The sequence below is a fragment of the Felis catus genome, chromosome A2 (genome assembly GCF_018350175.1).
Source record: "Felis catus isolate Fca126 chromosome A2, F.catus_Fca126_mat1.0, whole genome shotgun sequence".
Lineage (NCBI taxonomy): Eukaryota > Metazoa > Chordata > Mammalia > Carnivora > Felidae > Felis > Felis catus.
Genome location: NC_058369.1, coordinates 163,096,923 through 163,115,609, shown reverse-complemented (window position 1 = coordinate 163,115,609; position 18,687 = coordinate 163,096,923). Strand labels below are relative to the sequence as shown.

The 18,687-nt window shown below is 62.5% G+C and overlaps 1 protein-coding gene across 6 annotated transcripts in view; it reads left to right on the top strand.

Annotated features, from left to right (window-relative positions):
- The window catches only part of KCNH2 (potassium voltage-gated channel subfamily H member 2), a 32,334-nt gene extending 14,198 nt beyond the window's left edge, over positions 1-18,136 (top strand). The window contains exons 3-15 of one of the 6 annotated variants that reach the window (XM_023250728.2): positions 3,637-3,801; positions 4,888-5,355; positions 5,918-6,129; positions 10,500-10,928; positions 11,391-11,778; positions 12,077-12,276; positions 12,719-12,971; positions 14,101-14,294; positions 14,572-14,671; positions 15,260-15,532; positions 15,607-15,793; positions 16,202-16,295; positions 17,578-18,136. In XM_023250728.2, the coding sequence (XP_023106496.1) occupies positions 3,637-3,801; positions 4,888-5,355; positions 5,918-6,129; positions 10,500-10,928; positions 11,391-11,778; positions 12,077-12,276; positions 12,719-12,971; positions 14,101-14,294; positions 14,572-14,671; positions 15,260-15,532; positions 15,607-15,793; positions 16,202-16,295; positions 17,578-17,727 (3,113 nt within the window). In that variant the 3' untranslated portion in view covers positions 17,728-18,136. Of the gene's footprint in view, positions 1-3,636; positions 3,802-4,887; positions 5,356-5,917; positions 6,130-7,685; positions 8,083-10,499; positions 10,929-11,390; positions 11,779-12,076; positions 12,277-12,718; positions 12,972-14,100; positions 14,295-14,571; positions 14,672-15,259; positions 15,533-15,592; positions 15,794-16,117; positions 16,296-17,577 lie in introns of those variants that run through there. The other 5 variants (XM_023250727.2, XR_006594688.1, XR_006594687.1 and 2 more) reach the window with 5 other exon arrangements.
- Positions 18,137-18,687: the final 551 nt, after the last annotated feature.

Genomic DNA, 18,687 nt, shown 5'->3' with positions numbered 1-18,687 from the left:
CTCCGGGAGGTAGGCAAAGGCTGGACACCCAGCCTTCAAGTATCTTCAGCTGGGGCTGGGGGTTGTGTGTGTGTGGGGGGGTGTGGTGGTGGTGAATGGGATATTCATTCATCCCTCAAGTCCTGCGGGGTGGGCGTGATCCCCCCCCCCCCAATGTTACCCATGAGCACCCTGAGGCTCCAGGAGGGTAGGTGATTTGCCCAAGGTCATCCTGGAGCAGTGAGCAAAGGCCAGCTGACCGCACAGCCTGCAACCCCCCCCTCCTTGGCACTGGGGAACCTCACAGCCTTTCTGTGGGCAGTGTGGGGTTCCTGCTGCTCCCCTCCAGGCTGTCCCTTCCCGGAGCGCTCCGCGCTGGTGGCCTCGGGAGAGTTGGCCGTGCCTGCCACAGAGTGGCTTTCCACGGAACTGCAGCCTGGCCCGGCTCTGGGCCCAAGTCAGCCTCTGCTCCAGGGGGAGCTGCCCTGGGGGCAGGGCAAGGTCGGAAGTGGGGGAGGAGCGAAGTGCAGGGTCCAGGGGTAGGTAGGAGTGGGTCTAGGGGAGGGTGAGGCGCCCTTCTGTGTGTGCAGTGCCAGCCCTGGAGGCAGCTGAGCCGTGGACTCTCTGCATTTCTTTGCTGGGAAGTTGTGTGAAGGTCAGAGCCCCACCACCCACAGGCTGCAATTTGCTTGGGCTGTCCCTGGGCCCAGCCCTTGACCTGTCTGAGCCTCAGCTGCCCTGAGGGACGCACACTCGCCATAATCCCAGCCAGTGATGGGATGGGGATCGCTGGCAGATCTGGCGGAAGAGCTGGGGAATGGGCGGCCTGACAGCCCGTGGGAGACCCAGCCAGCCCAGCAGGGTGGTGGGAGGAAAGTAGAGCCTCAGAGAGCCCTGGCTGACTTGGGGCCACTAGCTTTCCTTCCTTCCCTGTCCCCTTGAAAATAGCAGCTGGAGCCTCCCTCCTCACCCTCATCCCTGCAGCCCTCAGGCAGGGCTCCAGTTCACATTTTTGGAATAACCAGGGCTTTGACAGGGTTATTTGAAAGGAAAAATTCCTTGAATGTCGACCAAGGGAGAGGGCCAAGGGGGCTCTGCATGTCGATGTCTGTCTAGAGTGGGGAGCGGCTCTGTACTGCGAAGGGGCTTCTATCTGGAGTTTCAGCGGCCTGGCAGACGGTGGGGTGGCGATTTGGGATGCCACAGTCCTGGGCTACCTGAGTGACAGCATGCATTTCTGGCTGCCTCTCTTGCAGAGAAGCCTGAACTGAGTGGGCGTGGGGTATTGAGGCCTTGGGTGCAGACTCCCGAGGCTCTGTGTTGGGGGCAGAATCCCCAGGCCATTCTCGAAGGGTTGGGCTCATCTCCATTTCAGACTTTGGACTTCTCTGAGAGGAGTGTCCCCAGAGGAACCGAGGAATGAGAATCAGGGGCCTGGATTACTGGGGTCCCAGGGATGGGTGTTGGGGGTCTTGAGGGCTCAGGTTTCCTGGTCTCTGGCCTCTCCTTAGTCCTGATGAGGACCAGTCCCTGTTCAGGCCGCCGGCCATCACCATATTAGGGCATAAACTCTAGCCGGGCTGCCTGGGTGCCAAACGGTCTCCAGCTGGGCCCGGCCCCCTGCGGCTCGTGACACCACAGTGGGGCTTCAGCCAGGCCATGTCAGAGGCCAGGGGTCAGGGGACAGCTGCTGGAGGGAGACCCAGACAGAGCCCTCAGCTCAGGTCTCCCAGGCTGAGCCGTGAGGGCAAGGATGCGGTGAGTGGAAGGACTTCGGGGTGGGGTGCGGAGAATTCCTGGCCAGCACTTCCCCTGGCCCAGCTCTCCCCCCCCCCCCACCCCTTATCCCAGTGCTGTCCTGTTCCGGTTGGTTTCAGAGGATGGCGTCAGGAGTGCTGATCTGCCTCCCTCTCCCGGCCTTGTCCCCAACAAGTCCTCCCCACACCGGCAGCATCTCCCAGGACTTAGGCCCTTTGTACCTGGCCTGCCGGAGGCTCAGCCCTCAGGGCCTTGTTGGCAGGCATCTAGCACTAGCCCAAGTCCAAGTCTGGAGGCTGCGGGGGTGGGGGTGGGGTGGGGTGGGGGGCAAGTTTGTTGGCTTCTTCCTGGACTCAGTTCACCACCCACACTTCCTCTCCACCCTCCTCCTTCCTGACCTCTCCCTCACCATCAGCACTCCCCCATCCCTCACACCTGCTTCGGGCCTGATCTCTGGTGCATTGTTTTAGGTGCTAGGCCCTTCAGAGGGGACAACTGAGACTGAGACCGACTGTGGGGAGTTAGGTAGGCCCCTGCAGTTCAGAGAAGACAGATGATCACGGGGGAGCCAAGGCAAGGAAAGAAGTTTGACCCAGAGCGAGAGGAAGATGAGGAACGCGTCTGGTCCCTGTTGGGTCCATAAAGAAGGAGGAACAGAGTGTTTACGCGCCTTCCTGTTTCATCCAGGATCGCTTCCTGTGGGTGGGAGTTTTGAGCTGGGCCTCAGAGGCTGAGAGTGGTCACTCTAAGAAATGAAGAGAGAGAAGGGTGAGGGGTGGTGCCCTGGACAAGGAGCAGAGGAGGACTGGGTACACTGGGCCTGGTGCACTGACCTCACCTGGTGTAGGGGCTCTGGTGGGCAGAGAGACAGAGATTGGGAGGGGAAAACAAAAGTCAAGGGACAGAGAGAACAATGAGAGGCAGAGAGGAAAGGTCTAGAGGCCACGCTTCTCAACTCTCTGCCAAAGGGTTACTTTCCTTTATGTCTACATGTCATAGACCAGCCCCTTTGTGAACTACAAAATCACACGCGTGGACGTTGTGGGAACCCCACATTGCTGTAATGGTTTTCAAACTCTTGCCCTTGACTGGTGAACGCAGCTTGTGGGTCGGCATAGCACTTGGGGACTCATGTAGGGAGAGCAGAGTCAGAGTACCTGTTAGTCCCTCACCGTGTTCGGCACGTGTTGACTTACTTCCTCTTTACAACTCATGAGAAAGGAATTACTATCATTCCCATTTCATAGGTGAGGAAAATGAGGCACAAGGAGGCTACATAATTAAAGATAAAACAAAACAAAACAAAACAAAACAACTGGAAGCTGGATGCAGAGATCCTGGGCCTGAAGTCTGTGGGCTCACCTGCTGTGCGGGGCTGCCTTGGGCGAGGGAAGGCAAGGATACATCGAGAGGATAGGGAGGGAGACAGAGAGAGGGCTCCACAAGAAGCGGCGAGCATGGGGCGCCTGGGTGTCTCAGTCAGTTAAGCGTCCGACTTCGGCTTGAGTCGTAATCTCACGGTTCATGGGTTCGAGCCCTGCGTGGGGCTCTGTGCTGACAGCTCAGAGCCTGGAGCCTGCTTCGGATTCTGTGTCCCCCTCTCTCACTCTGCCTCCCCCACTCACGCTCTGTCTCTCTCTGTCTCTCAAAAATAAATAAATGTTAAAAAAAAAATTTTAAAAGCAGCACTGAGCTGGAGTGGACAGATCGAGGGAGGGAGCTCAGGATGGCAGGCCCAGGGCAGAAGGAGGGGTCGGTGCAGGAGACACTGGAGAGGACGGGCCGGGAAATGTGGCTGAGGGCCGTGGGGGAGGCATGGACTGGCCCCTTTGGGTCCCGCTCTGCTGTGCCCACCTGAGGGGCCCTGGGGTCACAGTGGCCACGTCCTCCACTCTGCAGGGAGCTGCTTCCTGTGCCTGGTGGACGTGGTGCCCGTAAAGAATGAAGATGGAACTGTCATCATGTTTATCCTCAACTTTGAGGTGGTGATGGAAAAGGACGTGGTGGGGTCCCCGGCCCATGACACCAATCACCGTGGACCCCCCACCAGCTGGTTGGCCCCGGGTAAGTGTAACCATACTCTCAGGTCCCTTTCCTGAGGCCTTGAGGTTACCCAAGGTCAGTGCTCTGCAGGAAGTGGTGTTGGGGTGCCCCTTTCAGAGGTTGGGGAAAGAACACCAAGGATCTGGCCTAGGCCCATCTGGCTCAGGATGGACAGACAGGGCTGGGGTGACAGACTGAGCCCAGACTCACAGGTCCTTGGGACAGGACGTACCTGGTTTCCTAGCCTTACCTGCTTGGGTTCCTCCCACAGTGTCTCCTGGGAGTTGTCCTCTCTTCAGCCCCAGGAATGAGGGATTCACCCTTCCCACATGGCCTTGACCATCTTGGAGCAGCTCTCCTGCTCATCAGAAGGGCCCTGTCTCTCAGGGATTCAACTCCCTCTCTGTGTCGCTTCTGCCCCCTGGGCCTTGATCCTGGACTGGCCAGCTCCCTGCCCTGGCCTTGGCTGACTGAGGATTTGAAGGGAATGCTCACCATGGCTGGAGACACAGAGGCCTCACCTCGTGCTCCCGTAACACAAAGGCTCCCCCGCTTCTCCATGATGTCCTTTTTGGGTTTCATTTTAATTTTTCCCCCTGGCAAAAGATTCCACCTCTTGGCTTCTCAAGCGCTGGGAAGGCAGTGTTAATAACCCTGGCTTTACCTGTTCTGCAGGTACTGTCTGCAGGATGGCGGGGCATGGCCGGAAGGCATCGCTCCTCCATGCAAATGCAGGCTCTGCCGTTGACTTGTGAGTTGCACAACTGCACAACTCACGGATGCCTAAATTTCCTCAAGTCTAAACGGGGGATAATGATACCCACCGGCATTGTGAGAGTCAGGCAAAGTGTATGTGGAGCCCACTGTGACCTGTGAGGCTCAAGAAACGGTAGTTTATTATTGTCAGAGCCTTAGATAAGATCCTATGCCGCAAGCTGTTTGAGACTTGAGTTCTGTGCAGCGGGAGTGGGGGTGAAGGTGTGCCGGCTGCCTGGGGCTCCCCACCTCCCTCCCCTCGGTGGCTGTGGCGCCAGCTCCCAGGCCTCCCGGCTGCCCTACCCCCCCCCCCCCATCCCCCATGGCCACCCGCCTCTCTTCTCCCCGCAGGCCGAGCCAAGACCTTCCGCCTGAAGCTGCCCGCGCTGCTGGCCTTGACGGCCCGGGAGTCATCGGTGCGGCCCGGCGGCGGCGGCGGCGGCGGCGGCGGCGGCGGCGGGGGCGGCGCGGGCGCCCCGGGGGCCGTGGTGGTGGACGTGGACCTGACGCCGGCGGCGCCCAGCCGCGAGTCGCTCGCCCTGGACGAGGTGACGGCCATGGACAACCACGTGGCAGGGCTGGGGCCAGCGGAGGAGCGGCGCGCGCTGGTGGGCCCCAGCTCACCGCCTGCCTGCGCGCCCGACACGCACCCCTCACCCCGGGCGCACAGCCTCAACCCCGACGCCTCCGGCTCCAGCTGCAGCCTGGCCCGGACGCGCTCCCGGGAGAGCTGCGCCAGCGTGCGCCGCGCCTCCTCCGCTGACGACATCGAGGCCATGCGCGCCGGGCTGCCCCCGCCGCCGCGCCACGCCAGCACCGGTGAGGGCCGCAGCACCCGCCGGGCCTGCCCCGTTCGGGGCCCTCAGCTTCCTCCCTCTCAGCCTGGTCCTGTGCGCCTGGGAGATGGAAATCCCATTAAGCACTTACTTAATCCCATTAAGTGGCCTTTTACTCCATTAAATGTCCATTCATCCCATTACATTCTTCCACTGGCAGAGCCTTTGCTGGCTGGTGGAGCTCGCTCTCCCAGGATGGCCCGGAGCAGGGGTGGCCATGGGGAGTGTGAAGGGCAGGAGAGGCCTCTGGGTCCCAGCTACCATCTGGCCCTTGGGCGGGTGCCCAGGGCCCACTGAACAGACGTTTACGGAGGACCATCTTCCTCCATCACCTCACTGCTGGGCCATGGCATGCTTCCTTACAGTGGCAAGGACTCTGGCCTTGTTCTCAGTGACTGCCTGTCTCCTGAGTTGGCCTCACTGACTCACTGTACCCCACGGCCTAGTCCACACCCGGCCTGCCACCCTGACCCGGCTCTCCCCTCCACTCCGGGGGCCATGCACCCCTGCCTGCCACCCTGACCCGGCTCTCCCCTCCACTCCAGGGGCCATGCACCCCCTGCGCAGCGGCCTGCTTAACTCCACGTCAGATTCCGACCTCGTGCGCTACCGTACCATTAGCAAGATTCCCCAAATCACCCTCAACTTTGTGGACCTCAAGGGGGACCCCTTCTTGGCTTCGCCCACCAGTGACCGGGAGATCATAGCACCCAAGATAAAGGAGAGGACCCACAATGTCACTGAGAAGGTCACCCAGGTACGTGCCTAGCTCCCTGGCTCTCCTCTCATCCTGGAGGAGCTTGGAGGGGGTGGGAGTGGGCTGTGGTCAAAGGGGGGTGGTGGAGGGGCCTGGTCCGTGAGGGCCTCTGGAGGGTGGGCAGACCCCCTGGCTGGGGGTGGGGGTGGGGGATTGCCGAGCTGGGGTGAGAGACAAGTCTGAGAGGTCCTGAGGAAGAGAGACTTCAGGGGAGAGGAGGGGAGAAGAGGGGAGGGGAAAGAAGGGGAGGAAAAGAGAGAGGAAGGGAAGGACCTTGGGATAGGGCAGATACAGAGAACAGGTTGATGGGGCACGGGAAGGACAAGGCAGTTGAGACAAGGTGGGCTGGAGAAGGCAGCCACAGGGACGCGATGGGGTCTGCTCACTGGGTGTGGTGAAGGAGGTATGGGGTGGGCTAGGGGCAAACTTACAAGAGACTTCAAATGAGAAGGGGCCACGGAGGTCAAGGTCAGGGGTCTTGATTCTTCTAGGCCGACGTGATAAGCTAGAGGGAGGTGGGGGGGTCCCGTGCTAGGGCTTGAACGGCTTGGAGGTATGCATCCCTGTCCCCAAACCACGGGACAGGGGAGGGGAGGGTATGATGGTGGGTGCCCTGATACAGAGGGATTAAGTCCCAGAGAAGACCACCAGCCTTTGGGGGCACTGCCCAAGACCGTCCGGTGGCAGGACCAGCCTGGTCTCCTGGGCTCCTGGTAGCAAGGTTGCTGGCACCACCCCCCACCGCCCGGTCCATGCCAACTCCTTCATATTCTGGCCTTGGGGGTGGGCTGGGGGAGAGGGTCCTGAGTGGGGATGCCTGCAGTAGGTGACGAGCCCGGGATGGTGGGGGCTCCTGGGCCGCACCTGCTGAGCCCCAGTCTCTGTTGCCCCCTCCTGCGCCTTCCTCGGCAGCTCCTTGAGTTGGCCCGAGAGAGGGAGCTGCCCCCTTTCGCCTGCTGTTGTCGCTGCCAGCCTCCTCGGCCCTCCTCCTGGCCCTGCTCCCGCTGCCTCTGGCTCTCTGGGTCCCTGCCAGGTCTCCAGCCCCTTGGCCTTGACTCCAGAATGTTCCCCCTCACCCCAGGCCCCATATCTGGTTGCCTGCCCCTCTCCCCCTCCTGCCTCTGCCTCTCGTTCCCACCTGGAGCCCCTGATGTCTGCCCTGCTCCTGCGCCCGCAGCCTGTGCCTGTCGTGTTGTGGTCTGTGCTTTTGGTCTATATGTGGCAGCGTGCGTGTGTGTGTTCCTGGCTTTGCCTGTCACCGGGCGGTCTCTCCATCTCTGGGTGTCGGTCTGAGTCTGGCTGGCTGGGCACTGGACCGGAGGGGCGGGGGTGTCGGGGAGACCATTAATCTGCGGTGACAGGCCTGGCTGCCGGGGGGAGGGGGAGGGGCGCGGGCTGCGGGAGCGGCTGCAGCAGGAGCCCTGGATCGGGCCGCGGGGGAGGGGGCCGCTGGCCAGCCCAGGCAGGGCGGGGGAGCCTAGTGTGGCGGGGGTGGGGGTGGGGGCCTGGGAGGAGGGGCCGGCCGAGGAGCCGAGGTTCCGACCGCGGAGCTGCTGCTGGGCTGGCGGGCGGGCAGGGCGCAGCACGTTGGCAGCAGGGGCCCCGCACCGGGGGGCCATGGGCGGCCCAAGCCAGGCAGGCTGCTGTCCACACTCACTGCCAGGGTGACCCCAGCCCCGGGGCCCAGCCCCAGCGACCCTGGCTTCATGCCAGAGACGGCCCTGGGCGCCAGGCCGCCAGCCTCTGGGGCGCAGCCTGGGCTGGGACTGCTGCTGGGGCGCAGGTGGGGCGCTGGCCAGGCCCTCGGGCTCCAGGGCGGGCAGGCTGGGGGGAGCCAAGTCCTCCATGGCGGCCCCAGCAGGGAAGGCGAGCGGGACAGGGGCTCTGCAGCCCAGGGCCCAGAAAGGCCGGGTGAGGCGGGCCGTGCGCATCTCCAGCCTGGTGGCCCAGGAGGTAGGTGACCCTCCCCCCCCCCCCAGCCACTCCCCCCCCTTCCCTGGGCCGGGGCACTGAGGCAGGCGGTGGCGAGGTGGCAATTTGGGTGCGGCCTGGAAGGCTCTGGCTCCGGGGCCGGGCCGGAAGAGGGCTTCTGAGAAGCAGGATGGTTCGGGGGAGCCGTGGGGGCTGCTGCTCTGCTCAGCCCACCGCTGGCCCCTTGCTCGCTCTCCTCCAGACCGGCTGTGCCCGGGTGGACAGTGCTTCTCTTGCCAGGGCTTTCCCTCTGCCATGGCTTCCCTGGCCCACAGTCCTGACTCCAAATGCAAAAGGAGGAGAGGGAGAAGAGGAATGAGATGGGTGCCCAGAGACGATGACGGTGGGCGAAGGGGGAGGAGGAGGAGAGGAGCACGGTGGGACACCGGCGCGGCCTGGCCCTGGGGCTCTAATGCTCCCCACTGTGTGCCGGGGTGGGCCCTGAGGTGGGGGAGGGAGGCTTGGGCTGCTTCAAGGGTCTGAGGAGGGTGGGGGTCAGAGGCCACTGGATGGCAGTGAGGGCAACCGGAACTCAACCACCTGGATCACCTCTTCCCTGGCAGCCTGAGGTGCTGGTGGCTGTGCTGTCTTCTCCCAGGTTGATGGTTCTGTAGGCACCTCCTGGGAGTCACCTCTCTGCCCCCAGGGGCTTCTGTCAGCCTGGAGCAGGCTCAGGGCAGTGGGAGGCGGCTTAGGAGTGAGGCTGAGAATCCCACCCACCACCTGCACCTGACTCTGCTTTGGCTCCTGGGCTCCTCCCAGCAGGGGAGCAGGTGTGGGTGGGAAGAAGCCCACCCACAGGTGAGGACCCAGGATTTGGCTTAAATAAGCTTCAGTATTCTGTGGGACCACGAGTCAAGGGGGGGTTACGTGCCTGGCCCAAGGCCGTATGGTAAGCTGGTGGTTGCAGAGCAAGGCCAGGCCCCTGTAAGGTGTGGGTCCAGGCCGTGAGTCCCAGGCTTGCCCCGTGTGTGTGCGGTTGTGCACTGGGCCTTGCTATGTGTGGACTCTGGGGTGGGGGTAGGGTCACTGCTATTGGCCTCTGAGGCTTGGGGATGAGCCCCATCCAGGGGCAGGCACCTTCTTCCACCCGTTGTCTGTGGGAGCCCTGGCTGGTTCCATTTTTTCAATCCTCATGTGACCAATGAAAGGCCACTGCTTCATGCTCTCTGCCTTAAGGAGCAAAGCAGCTAGGGCTGAAGGCAGGGCAAGACACATGCTTCTTCCCGTCCCCCAGCCCCCAGCTGCTCCCCCCTGCCCACATCATACATCTCTGGAGCTGCCCATATCTACTTTAGGGTGGCCAAACCCCTAACCATGGCCCGTCTTACCTTCCAGTTACTTCCTCTAAGGAGATGGTCTCCAAACAGCCCATCTGGTGATGGTGGGTCCAGGGGATCCCCAGCTTGAGTATGAATGGGAATCTTTGGGGGTTCCATCCACCCCAACTGTCCCCAGCCCAGAGGCCTGAGGATGTGGGGCCCCAGCACTCAGTGCTTCTTGGAACAGGGCCAGTAACCTTGGTTCTCAAGGGGCTGGCTGAGGCCTTGGGTTTGGCTCCCTAGGGTTGGCAGGGCCAAGGCTGGAGGGCCTAGTGGGGGCCTCTTGGGTTGAGTCAGATGTCTGTAAGAGAGGATTCTCGGGGGCAGGAGGGGGCAACGGGGGACAGACAGGCTCCTGGCCCATTGTGGGAAGGCTGGCCTCAGTCCTTCCTAGTTTGGCTTGGGAAGAGAACGACACGGCTGCTGCCACCTGGTGTGGATGGCTGGCCTGCCTCTGAGAGGGCAGGATGTGAGGTGAGCCTGTGCAGGACTGGGTGTGACACTTCTGAACGTTTGCCTGTGTGCGTGTCCTTCTGTGTATGCGTGGGCATGAGTATGGCTGTGTTAGGTCTTCCGTGGGCCTTTGTAGGTGTGTGGGAAGTCAGAGCTTGAGGGCTGCCCTGGGTCTGGGGAGTGATGTGTGCGTGTGTGTGTGTGTGTGTGTGTGTGTGTGTGTGTGTGTGTTGTATATGTGGTGTCTGGGGGCAGTGGGCAAGGTCACGCGGTAGAGCTCTAACCATAGCTATGGGTGCGCATAGCTGGTGGGGAGTAGCACGTCTGGGTATCACTGCATGGTGCTCCGAATTCAGGTATCCAGACAGCAGGTCCGCGTGCCCCGTGGGGAAGTGGAGCGCCTGGGTCACGAGGTGGTCACTGACTGTGGCCACGTGGCCAAGGGATGGGCATTCCAACTGAAGCTTGTCGGCTCTCCCCCTTCCCCTGCTTGGTCTCTTCCCTGGAGGCCCAGCAGAGATGTCATCTGCTCCCACCCTGGAGATCTCACGCCCTCCCCTGCCCCGGACTCCAGTGGGACGTCATCTCCTCACCTCTGCCCTCCCACCCTCCCTACCGGTCCAGGTCCTGTCCCTGGGGGCTGATGTGCTGCCAGAATATAAGCTGCAGGCGCCTCGGATCCACCGCTGGACCATCCTGCACTACAGCCCCTTCAAGGCCGTGTGGGACTGGCTCATCCTGCTGCTGGTTATCTACACGGCCGTCTTCACACCTTACTCGGCCGCCTTCCTGCTGAAGGAGACGGAAGAGGGCTCCACGGCCCCTGACTGTGGCTATGCCTGCCAGCCGCTGGCCGTGGTGGACTTCATTGTGGACATCATGTTCATCGTGGACATCCTCATCAACTTCCGCACCACGTACGTGAATGCCAACGAGGAGGTGGTCAGCCATCCCGGCCGCATTGCCGTCCACTACTTCAAGGGCTGGTTCCTCATCGACATGGTGGCTGCCATCCCCTTCGACCTGCTCATCTTTGGCTCTGGCTCTGAGGAGGTAAGTTGGCAGGGAGGCCGAGGCCGGGAGGGCACCTGGAAAAGGAGGGAAGGTGAGGGGGTACAGGGAGTAGCTGCCCCTTGGCCACTGTCCCTCTCCAGGTGAGCCACTCCCCAGGCAGAGGGCCAGAGAGGCCGCCTTTTTGTCTTTGTCCATCCAAAGAGGCCGCCATGTTCTAATCACACAGAAGTGGCCTGGGAACTCGTGGGGGTTCTAGGCGGGCGCCTAAGGGTGGGTGTTGCATCTTCCAGAGCCCCATTCTCACCGGGGGGGACCGTGAGCCCCCCTTTTGTCACAAAGCTAGGACAAAGATTAATGGGACTCTGTGCCGGGCTTAGGGAATGGGAGCTTCCGTCATTAGGAGGTCCTGGGAGGAGGTCTCTGGGGATTTTACTTCCAGTGCCCCCTCCCTCCTCACTTGTTCCCACACTGAACGTCTGTCCCCCCCCCCCCCCCCTGCAGCTGATCGGACTGCTGAAGACGGCGCGGCTGCTGCGGCTGGTGCGTGTGGCGAGGAAGCTGGACCGCTACTCGGAGTACGGGGCAGCCGTGCTCTTCCTGCTCATGTGCACTTTCGCGCTCATTGCGCACTGGCTGGCCTGCATCTGGTACGCCATCGGCAACATGGAGCAGCCACACGTGGACTCCCGCATCGGCTGGCTGCACAACCTGGGCGACCAGATCGGCAAGCCCTACAACAGCAGCGGCCTGGGAGGCCCCTCCATCAAGGACAAGTACGTCACGGCCCTCTACTTCACCTTCAGCAGCCTCACCAGCGTGGGCTTCGGCAACGTCTCCCCCAACACTAACTCGGAGAAGATCTTCTCCATCTGTGTCATGCTCATTGGCTGTGAGTGTATCCTCGGGGGCGGGGTGGCCCGGAGTCTGGGAAGAGCCCGAGATGGGCCAGAGCAGCAGGGGGGGGGGGCGGGGGGGAAGCCCTGAGACCACCAGCAGAGCATGTGTGGGGGCTGGGACACCAGGCGGAGACTCAAGGCAGAGCCCAAGGGCACGTGGACTTGGGCTTCTGTGTTTGTGCGTCTCTCGTGCGTGCTTCCACTGAGATGTGACTGCGTGTGTCGTCGACCCGGTGCAGGGGCGGGCAGGGTCCCTCGGATGCTGATGTCCCCACTCACCCCCGCCCCCAGCCCTCATGTACGCCAGCATCTTCGGCAACGTGTCAGCCATCATCCAGCGGCTGTACTCCGGCACTGCCCGCTACCACACGCAGATGCTACGGGTGCGGGAGTTCATCCGCTTCCACCAAATCCCCAACCCCCTCCGCCAGCGTCTCGAGGAGTATTTCCAGCACGCCTGGTCCTACACCAACGGCATCGATATGAACGCGGTGAGGCCGCTCGGCTTCGCTGGTGGTGGGCTGGAGGGAGCAGGGTCACAGTGAGACTTCCCAGGATGCAGTGAGCACGTCTAACGGCATCACGTTCTTTGGTTCAGGCGGTCACGGTGCTAGTGCCTAGAAGGACCCTGAGAAGGACGTTCTGCTTTTGATAGCGGAGCTCGTGGACTGGGAGAACTCTCACTGTGGGGCGGGCCCAACCAGGCCCTTCCGTACAGGCAAAGCGTTTAATCCTTACAACAGCCCCAGGCAGGAGCTGGTCTCTACACTTTACACTAGAGAATGGAGGCTGAGAGCAGGGAAGCATCGTTCCCGGAGGGCGAGCGAGGGCGCCCAGCTAGAAGGGGTGGACTCTCTGATGCTCCTCTCAGGGTCTCGGGGTGGGGGGTGCGGTGCCTGAAGACAGCGTGCTGAGCCAGCCCAACGCCCCCAGGTGCTGAAAGGCTTCCCCGAGTGCCTGCAGGCAGACATCTGTCTGCACCTGAACCGCTCGCTGCTACAGCACTGCAAGCCTTTCCGAGCGGCCACCAAGGGCTGCCTGAGGGCCCTGGCCATGAAGTTCAAGACGACACATGCACCGCCAGGGGACACGCTGGTGCATGCTGGGGACCTGCTCACCGCCCTCTACTTCATCTCCCGGGGCTCCATTGAGATCCTGCGGGGCGACGTTGTCGTGGCCATCCTGGGTACGGGGCTAGGTGCGGGGGACCGGGTGCTAGGTGGAGGCCTGGAGAGCTCTCAGGACACAGTTGTTGGGGCCGTGGACCCACTCCTGCCTGCAAGTAATTCACCTAAGCTTAGACCCTCCACGGGGGGGCAGTGGAGAGGAGCCCCACGTGGGGCGGGGCTGCTGAACTCTGAGCGTTCTTAGACTCTGTTCCCTACAGGCTCTCCCCACAGGCAGCGACGCTCTTGCTTCCTGAAAGCAGGACCAAATCCAGATACTCCAAAGTGGGCAGTGGAGGGAGGTTATGCATCTGATTTTACTAAGGAAATTTACTCAGTTCCCTGCGGCCTCAGGTGATACAGCCCAGCCCAGCCCTCACCATCTTCAAAGCAAAGGGAGTCTCACCCCTCCTTCCCTCCCAGTTGTGCCTGGGCAGGGGGCTTCCTGTCCTCTGCCCGTCCTTCCCTTGGCCATGTGCCTCAGGGCAGATGCATCACAGGGGGCCATTTTAGATTTTTATGTCTCAGTTCAGTCAACACCTATACTCACTCCACAAACAGCCCGCACACAACAGACAACCCAAGTTTCACTATGTAACACTTAGCTTTAGTGCGTGTGATACATTCTGGTGTCTTCTGTGCTGTGATCAGCTTTGCTATCCTATTTTCTTTTGGTAAACAAAAATGCTGGTCTTGTTTCGCTGCTGTGTTATGACCTATAGCTTGAAGGGCCCTGTTTATGAGGGTGCAGTGATTGGCCAGGATGGTGTTTGGGGCATAGGGTTTGGAGGGGGGTAAAAGTGGACTTAGAACCCAAGGAAGCCAGGGCCATGGGCAGAGAGGGGTGTATCCAGGCTGGTCCCGCTGGCCGGTTCCAGTTGTTGGAAGGCAGGGAGGTCCAAACCCTCTATGCCCCCACGGCACTGATGGCCATGCTGAACAAATCCTGCTTTGGGGAGCAGCGGGGAGATGGGGCTGGCTAGTCCCTCCCTGGCTCTGGGGGCTGGGGCTGGTGGGTGGGTGGCCAGCCCAAGGGGAGGCCCCCAGCCTCCAGCCCCCAGCCCAGGCTGAGAATGCCGGGAAGACAGATGCCTTTTCCCTGTACTGCTGCGCAGGGGCTGAGCCCCTACTCTGGGTGTCCTCCTACAGGGAAGAATGACATCTTTGGAGAGCCTTTAAACCTGTATGCTCGGCCCGGCAAGTCCAATGGGGACGTGCGGGCCCTCACCTACTGCGACCTGCACAAGATCCACCGGGATGACCTACTGGAGGTGCTGGACATGTACCCCGAGTTCTCGGACCACTTCTGGTCCAGCCTGGAAATCACCTTCAACCTGCGGGACGTGAGTGGGCTGCCCTGAGGAGGCTGTACCCTGGTGGCTGCCCCCGACTGGGGTGACCTCGCTGGGCCTGTTTCCCTGCCTGTCAAACGGTATCGGAGCTGGAGGAGGTCAAAGGCCCGGCCTCAGCTCTCTTGGTGGAGCAGAGCAGCTGCGCGGGGAAAGCTTCCTCGCGGCGGGTGCTCCGGGCTCCACGTTCTCTAGGTTAACGAGGGGGTTGGGGCTGACCCCGGCAGGGCAGGTGGGCGCAGAAGGGCCCTGACACCGCTTTTGGTTCTAGACCAACATGATCCCTGGGTCTCCCGGCAGCGCGGAGCTGGAGGGCGGCTTCAACAGGCAACGCAGGCGCAAGCTGTCCTTCCGCCGGCGCACCGACAAGGGTGAGGCGGGGGCGGGGCGGGGGGGGGGGGCAGGGTCCAGGGGAGGGGGGCGGGGCGCGGGGGCGGGCGGTAACTGCGCGTAGCTCTGCAGACTCTCGTGCCCCTACCTTCAGCGTTCCCCATTCTCTCGCCCCTACTGCCCCAACGCTGTCCGCTTCCCTTTAATGCCCACTTGAACTGGCACCTCCTCCGGGAAGCCCTCTTCCACCCTCCTGGGTGCCGACCTAAGCTTCTTTGGGCCTCAAGCGGCTGGCGGCTTGGCGCTGCCTTGAACTCGTGAGGGCAGAAGAGAAAGACAAAGGAGGGCGAGGGGGCCAGCTCAGGGGGTCCCAGAGAGCCCCGCCCAGCAGTCAACTGTCCGAATCGACCTGGTCCCGCCCCCCCGGGGGTTCTCATTCCGCTTGAGCGTGGGTGGTGGTGGGGGGGGCGGGGTTGGAGGGGGCCGGGGGTAAGAAGAGCGGAGGAAACAACCGGGGACAAATCAGGACGTCCTGGCGCAGCCCTCTCCCAGGCCTACTCGGTCCCCTCCCCTCCTCTCCCCTTCCGTGCCTCCTGCCTTCTCTGAGGCCCGTTCTCTGTTTCCCACAGACCCGGAACAGCCAGGGGAGGTGTCGGCCTTGGGGCCGGGCCGGGCGGGGGCAGGGCCGAGTAGCCGGGGCCGGCCAGGGGGACCGTGGGGGGAGAGCCCATCCAGCGGCCCCTCCAGCCCTGAGAGCAGTGAGGATGAGGGCCCAGGCCGCAGCTCCAGCCCCCTCCGCCTGGTGCCCTTCTCCAGCCCCAGGCCCCCCGGAGAGCCGCCGGGTGGGGAGCCGCTGACAGAGGAAGGGGAGAAGAGCAGTGACACTTGTAACCCGCTGTCAGGTAGGGTGAGGGCCCGGCTCAGGTGGGTGGGGCGTGGCATCTGACCTGGCCTCAACCCAGTTCTCTGGCTCCAGGCGCCTTCTCAGGAGTGTCCAACATCTTCAGCTTCTGGGGGGACAGTCGGGGCCGCCAGTACCAGGAGCTGCCTCGCTGCCCTGCCCCCACCCCCAGCCTCCTGAACATCCCCCTGTCCAGCCCCAGCCGGAGGCCCCGGGGCGACGTGGAGAGCAGGCTGGATGCCCTTCAGAGGCAGCTCAACAGGTGAGGGCGGCTCTGTGTGTCGAGGGGGCGGGAGCTGTGTGTGTGTGTGTGTGTGTGTGTGTGTGTGTGTGTGTGCGCGCGCGTGCTCTGTGGGTTTCTGGTAGCATTATAGCCTGAAAGGAGGGTGTCTGCTCCGTGTGGGCTTGTCCGTGTGGGCCACACCCTGACCCCCTCCTCCCGTTCAGTGCTGAGAGAGGGACCGCACACATAGAATGGAGAGGGAGCCTGGGGTGGACCAGCTGGCTGGTCCGTAAGGTGGTTCCGAAATCACCCGGTGTCTCCACATCCCCGAGAGCCAGAGCATCCTCCTCCTTCTTGCCCCAGGCTGGAGACCCGGCTGAGTGCAGACATGGCCAGTGTCCTGCAGCTGCTGCAGAGGCAGATGACGCTGGTCCCACCTGCTTACAGTGCTGTGACCACCCCGGGGCCCGGCCCCCCCTCCACCTCCTCTCTGCTGCCCGTCAGCCCCATCCCCACCCTCACCCTGGACTCGCTTTCTCAGGTAAGTTCCAGAGCCCTCTGCCTGCCCAGGGCACCCAGCCCCTGCCTTTTCTGCCCCCGGCCCACTCAAACCTGCTTTGCCGTCCTTTTCCTGAAATGCGGGGCCTCAGCTTCCTCCCACCCCCGTTTCTGCCCTCGTCCTGGACTGGACTTTTGGAGGAGGACTGCCTCGGGAGCTGCAGGCACAGGGCCAGGCAGGAGAGCCCCCAAACAGCAGGACAAAGGAAACCAGTGGGCTGAGAGGGGTCACCTAAACGGCTAGATCTACTCAGGGGGACTGTGTCATGGCCAGGAGGGGTCTCCGAGGCCTGGTGGTGGGTGCTGCGTGCCAGTCCACCCCCGGCACGGGGTCCCTGCCGTGACCGGCCGCTGCTCGGCTCTGGCTCCGCTGCCCACCCGTGGCTCTCACGGTAGCCACTCTGCAGGGTTGTCTCGATGGCCTTGGCCGAGCCCCAAGGTGGCGCTTCTGGCCCGCATCTCTCCCCTCCCGCGGGAGTGGGCCTCTGTTGCCCTTCGTCCTCTCCTGAGTGGACTTGTGTGCTCCCGGCCCCCTGACAAGACAGCTGCGTCTGGGCCCCAAGAAGGGGGTTCTTCTGGCTCCCAGAGGTGGCCTGGGATCTGCTCCCCCCTTCCTCTGGCATCCGCTCCCCCTCCCATATGCTGCCTGCTCCTGTTTGCAGACACCAGGGCCCACGTCAGCAAATGTGCCAGTCTCCCTTCACGGCCTCCCCCGCGGAGCTCTCACAGCATGCTCGTCAGCATCCACAAACCCCTCCCGCCTGCCCTGGCACTCTCCCTGGCCTTCCGGGGCCTGGCCGCCAGCCTGCCTCTGCTTCTAAGTCCCTGAGTTCCTTCTAGATTGGAGGAAGGAGCCTTGTTTCTTTTCCTGTCCCAACTCAGGGCCCCTTATTCTGGGTTGGGTTTGGATTCGTCTGCCATGTTCCCTGGGGGGAAGAGGGGAGTGGCTGCAGCCTTGGGCTCCCCCTGTGTCAGGGGCCACTCCCAGGGCTCCCAGCTGCCTGCTTTGGCTCCTGCCCACTGCGAGTGCATTTCTCTTCTTCCAACCTCAGCGCTTGCCTGTTGTGCTCCAGGTCCCGCTCTGTGTGGCTTGGCCCTTGTCCTTGTCCCGTTGAGCCCTCTTCTGTTCCCCAGTGCTCTGTCACCGAATTCTCCTGACGCTCTCTGTCGTTTGACCCTCCTCTCTATTCACCCGAAAGCCCCCTCCATCCCCTCACTCCCCTTCCACAGGCTCCTCCTCTGCTCACACTGTGTTCTCTCTGCAGGTTTCCCAGTTCATGGCGTTGGAGGAGCTCCCCCCGGGGACCCCAGAGCTCCCCCAAGACGGCCCCACTCGACGCCTCTCCCTGCCGGGCCAGCTGGGGGCCCTCACCTCCCAGCCCCTGCACAGACATGGCTCAGACCCGGGCAGTTAGTGGGGCTGCCCATTGTGGACACGTGGCTCACCCAGGGTTCAGCGCACTGCCTGGGCCCCTCCCCTCAGAGGCCCTGCCCGGGAGGCCCTGGCCAAGAAAGGGGAGAGGAACATGAAGGCACAGCCCCCTCCCCCAGCCCTTGGGCCCATCTCTTCCTGCAGTCCCCTGGGCTCCAATAGGAGGGGCAGGGGCAGGGACAGGGCCGGGCAGTGGACGGGGGTCTGTGGTCTCCCCACTGCCCTGGGGGCATTAGCTGGTCTAACTGCCCGGAGGCACCCGGCCCTGGGCCTTAGGCACCTCAAGGACTTTTCTGCTATTTACTGCTCTTATTGTTAAGGATAATAATTAAGGATCATATGAATAATTAATGAAGATGCTGATGACTATGAATAATAAATAATTATCCTGAGGAGGCTCCAGGGTGCTGGACCGTGGGGCCCTGGGCCCGCTGTAGCGTGCGTTCACATTCACACATGTGCGCATGCGCCGGGCTCCGTGGGACTCTGGGTGTATCTGTCTGTGTGGGCAGGGTCTGCAGGGGCTGCCCTGATACCTGGGGGTGGAGCGTGCGCAGAAGAGGTGTTCCCTGGGGTCTGCCGTGGGGCATCTCCAAGGTCTCCTGACTCCCACAAGGAGTTCCTGATAGCCAAGCACTGCCTGGAGTGTTGTGAATAGAGAGGCAGTGCTAATGGGATGCCAGGACTGGGTCCAGCCCCTCAGGGTCGTGTTTCGCTGGGTGGCATACTGGCTCCCAGAGCTGACCATACACTGGCTTGTCCCCTTACACGCTTCATGAACCCAGCCCACACTGACCCTAACCTGGGGCTGTGTTGGTTAATTCTGGCCCATGTACCCCAACCCCCTGACTTGGCCTTACCTCGACCCTAACCCAGACTCACTTGGGCTCTGTACAGTTAGGCCCCCACGGTGACCTGACTCTGGGCACACTGGTTTTCTCAG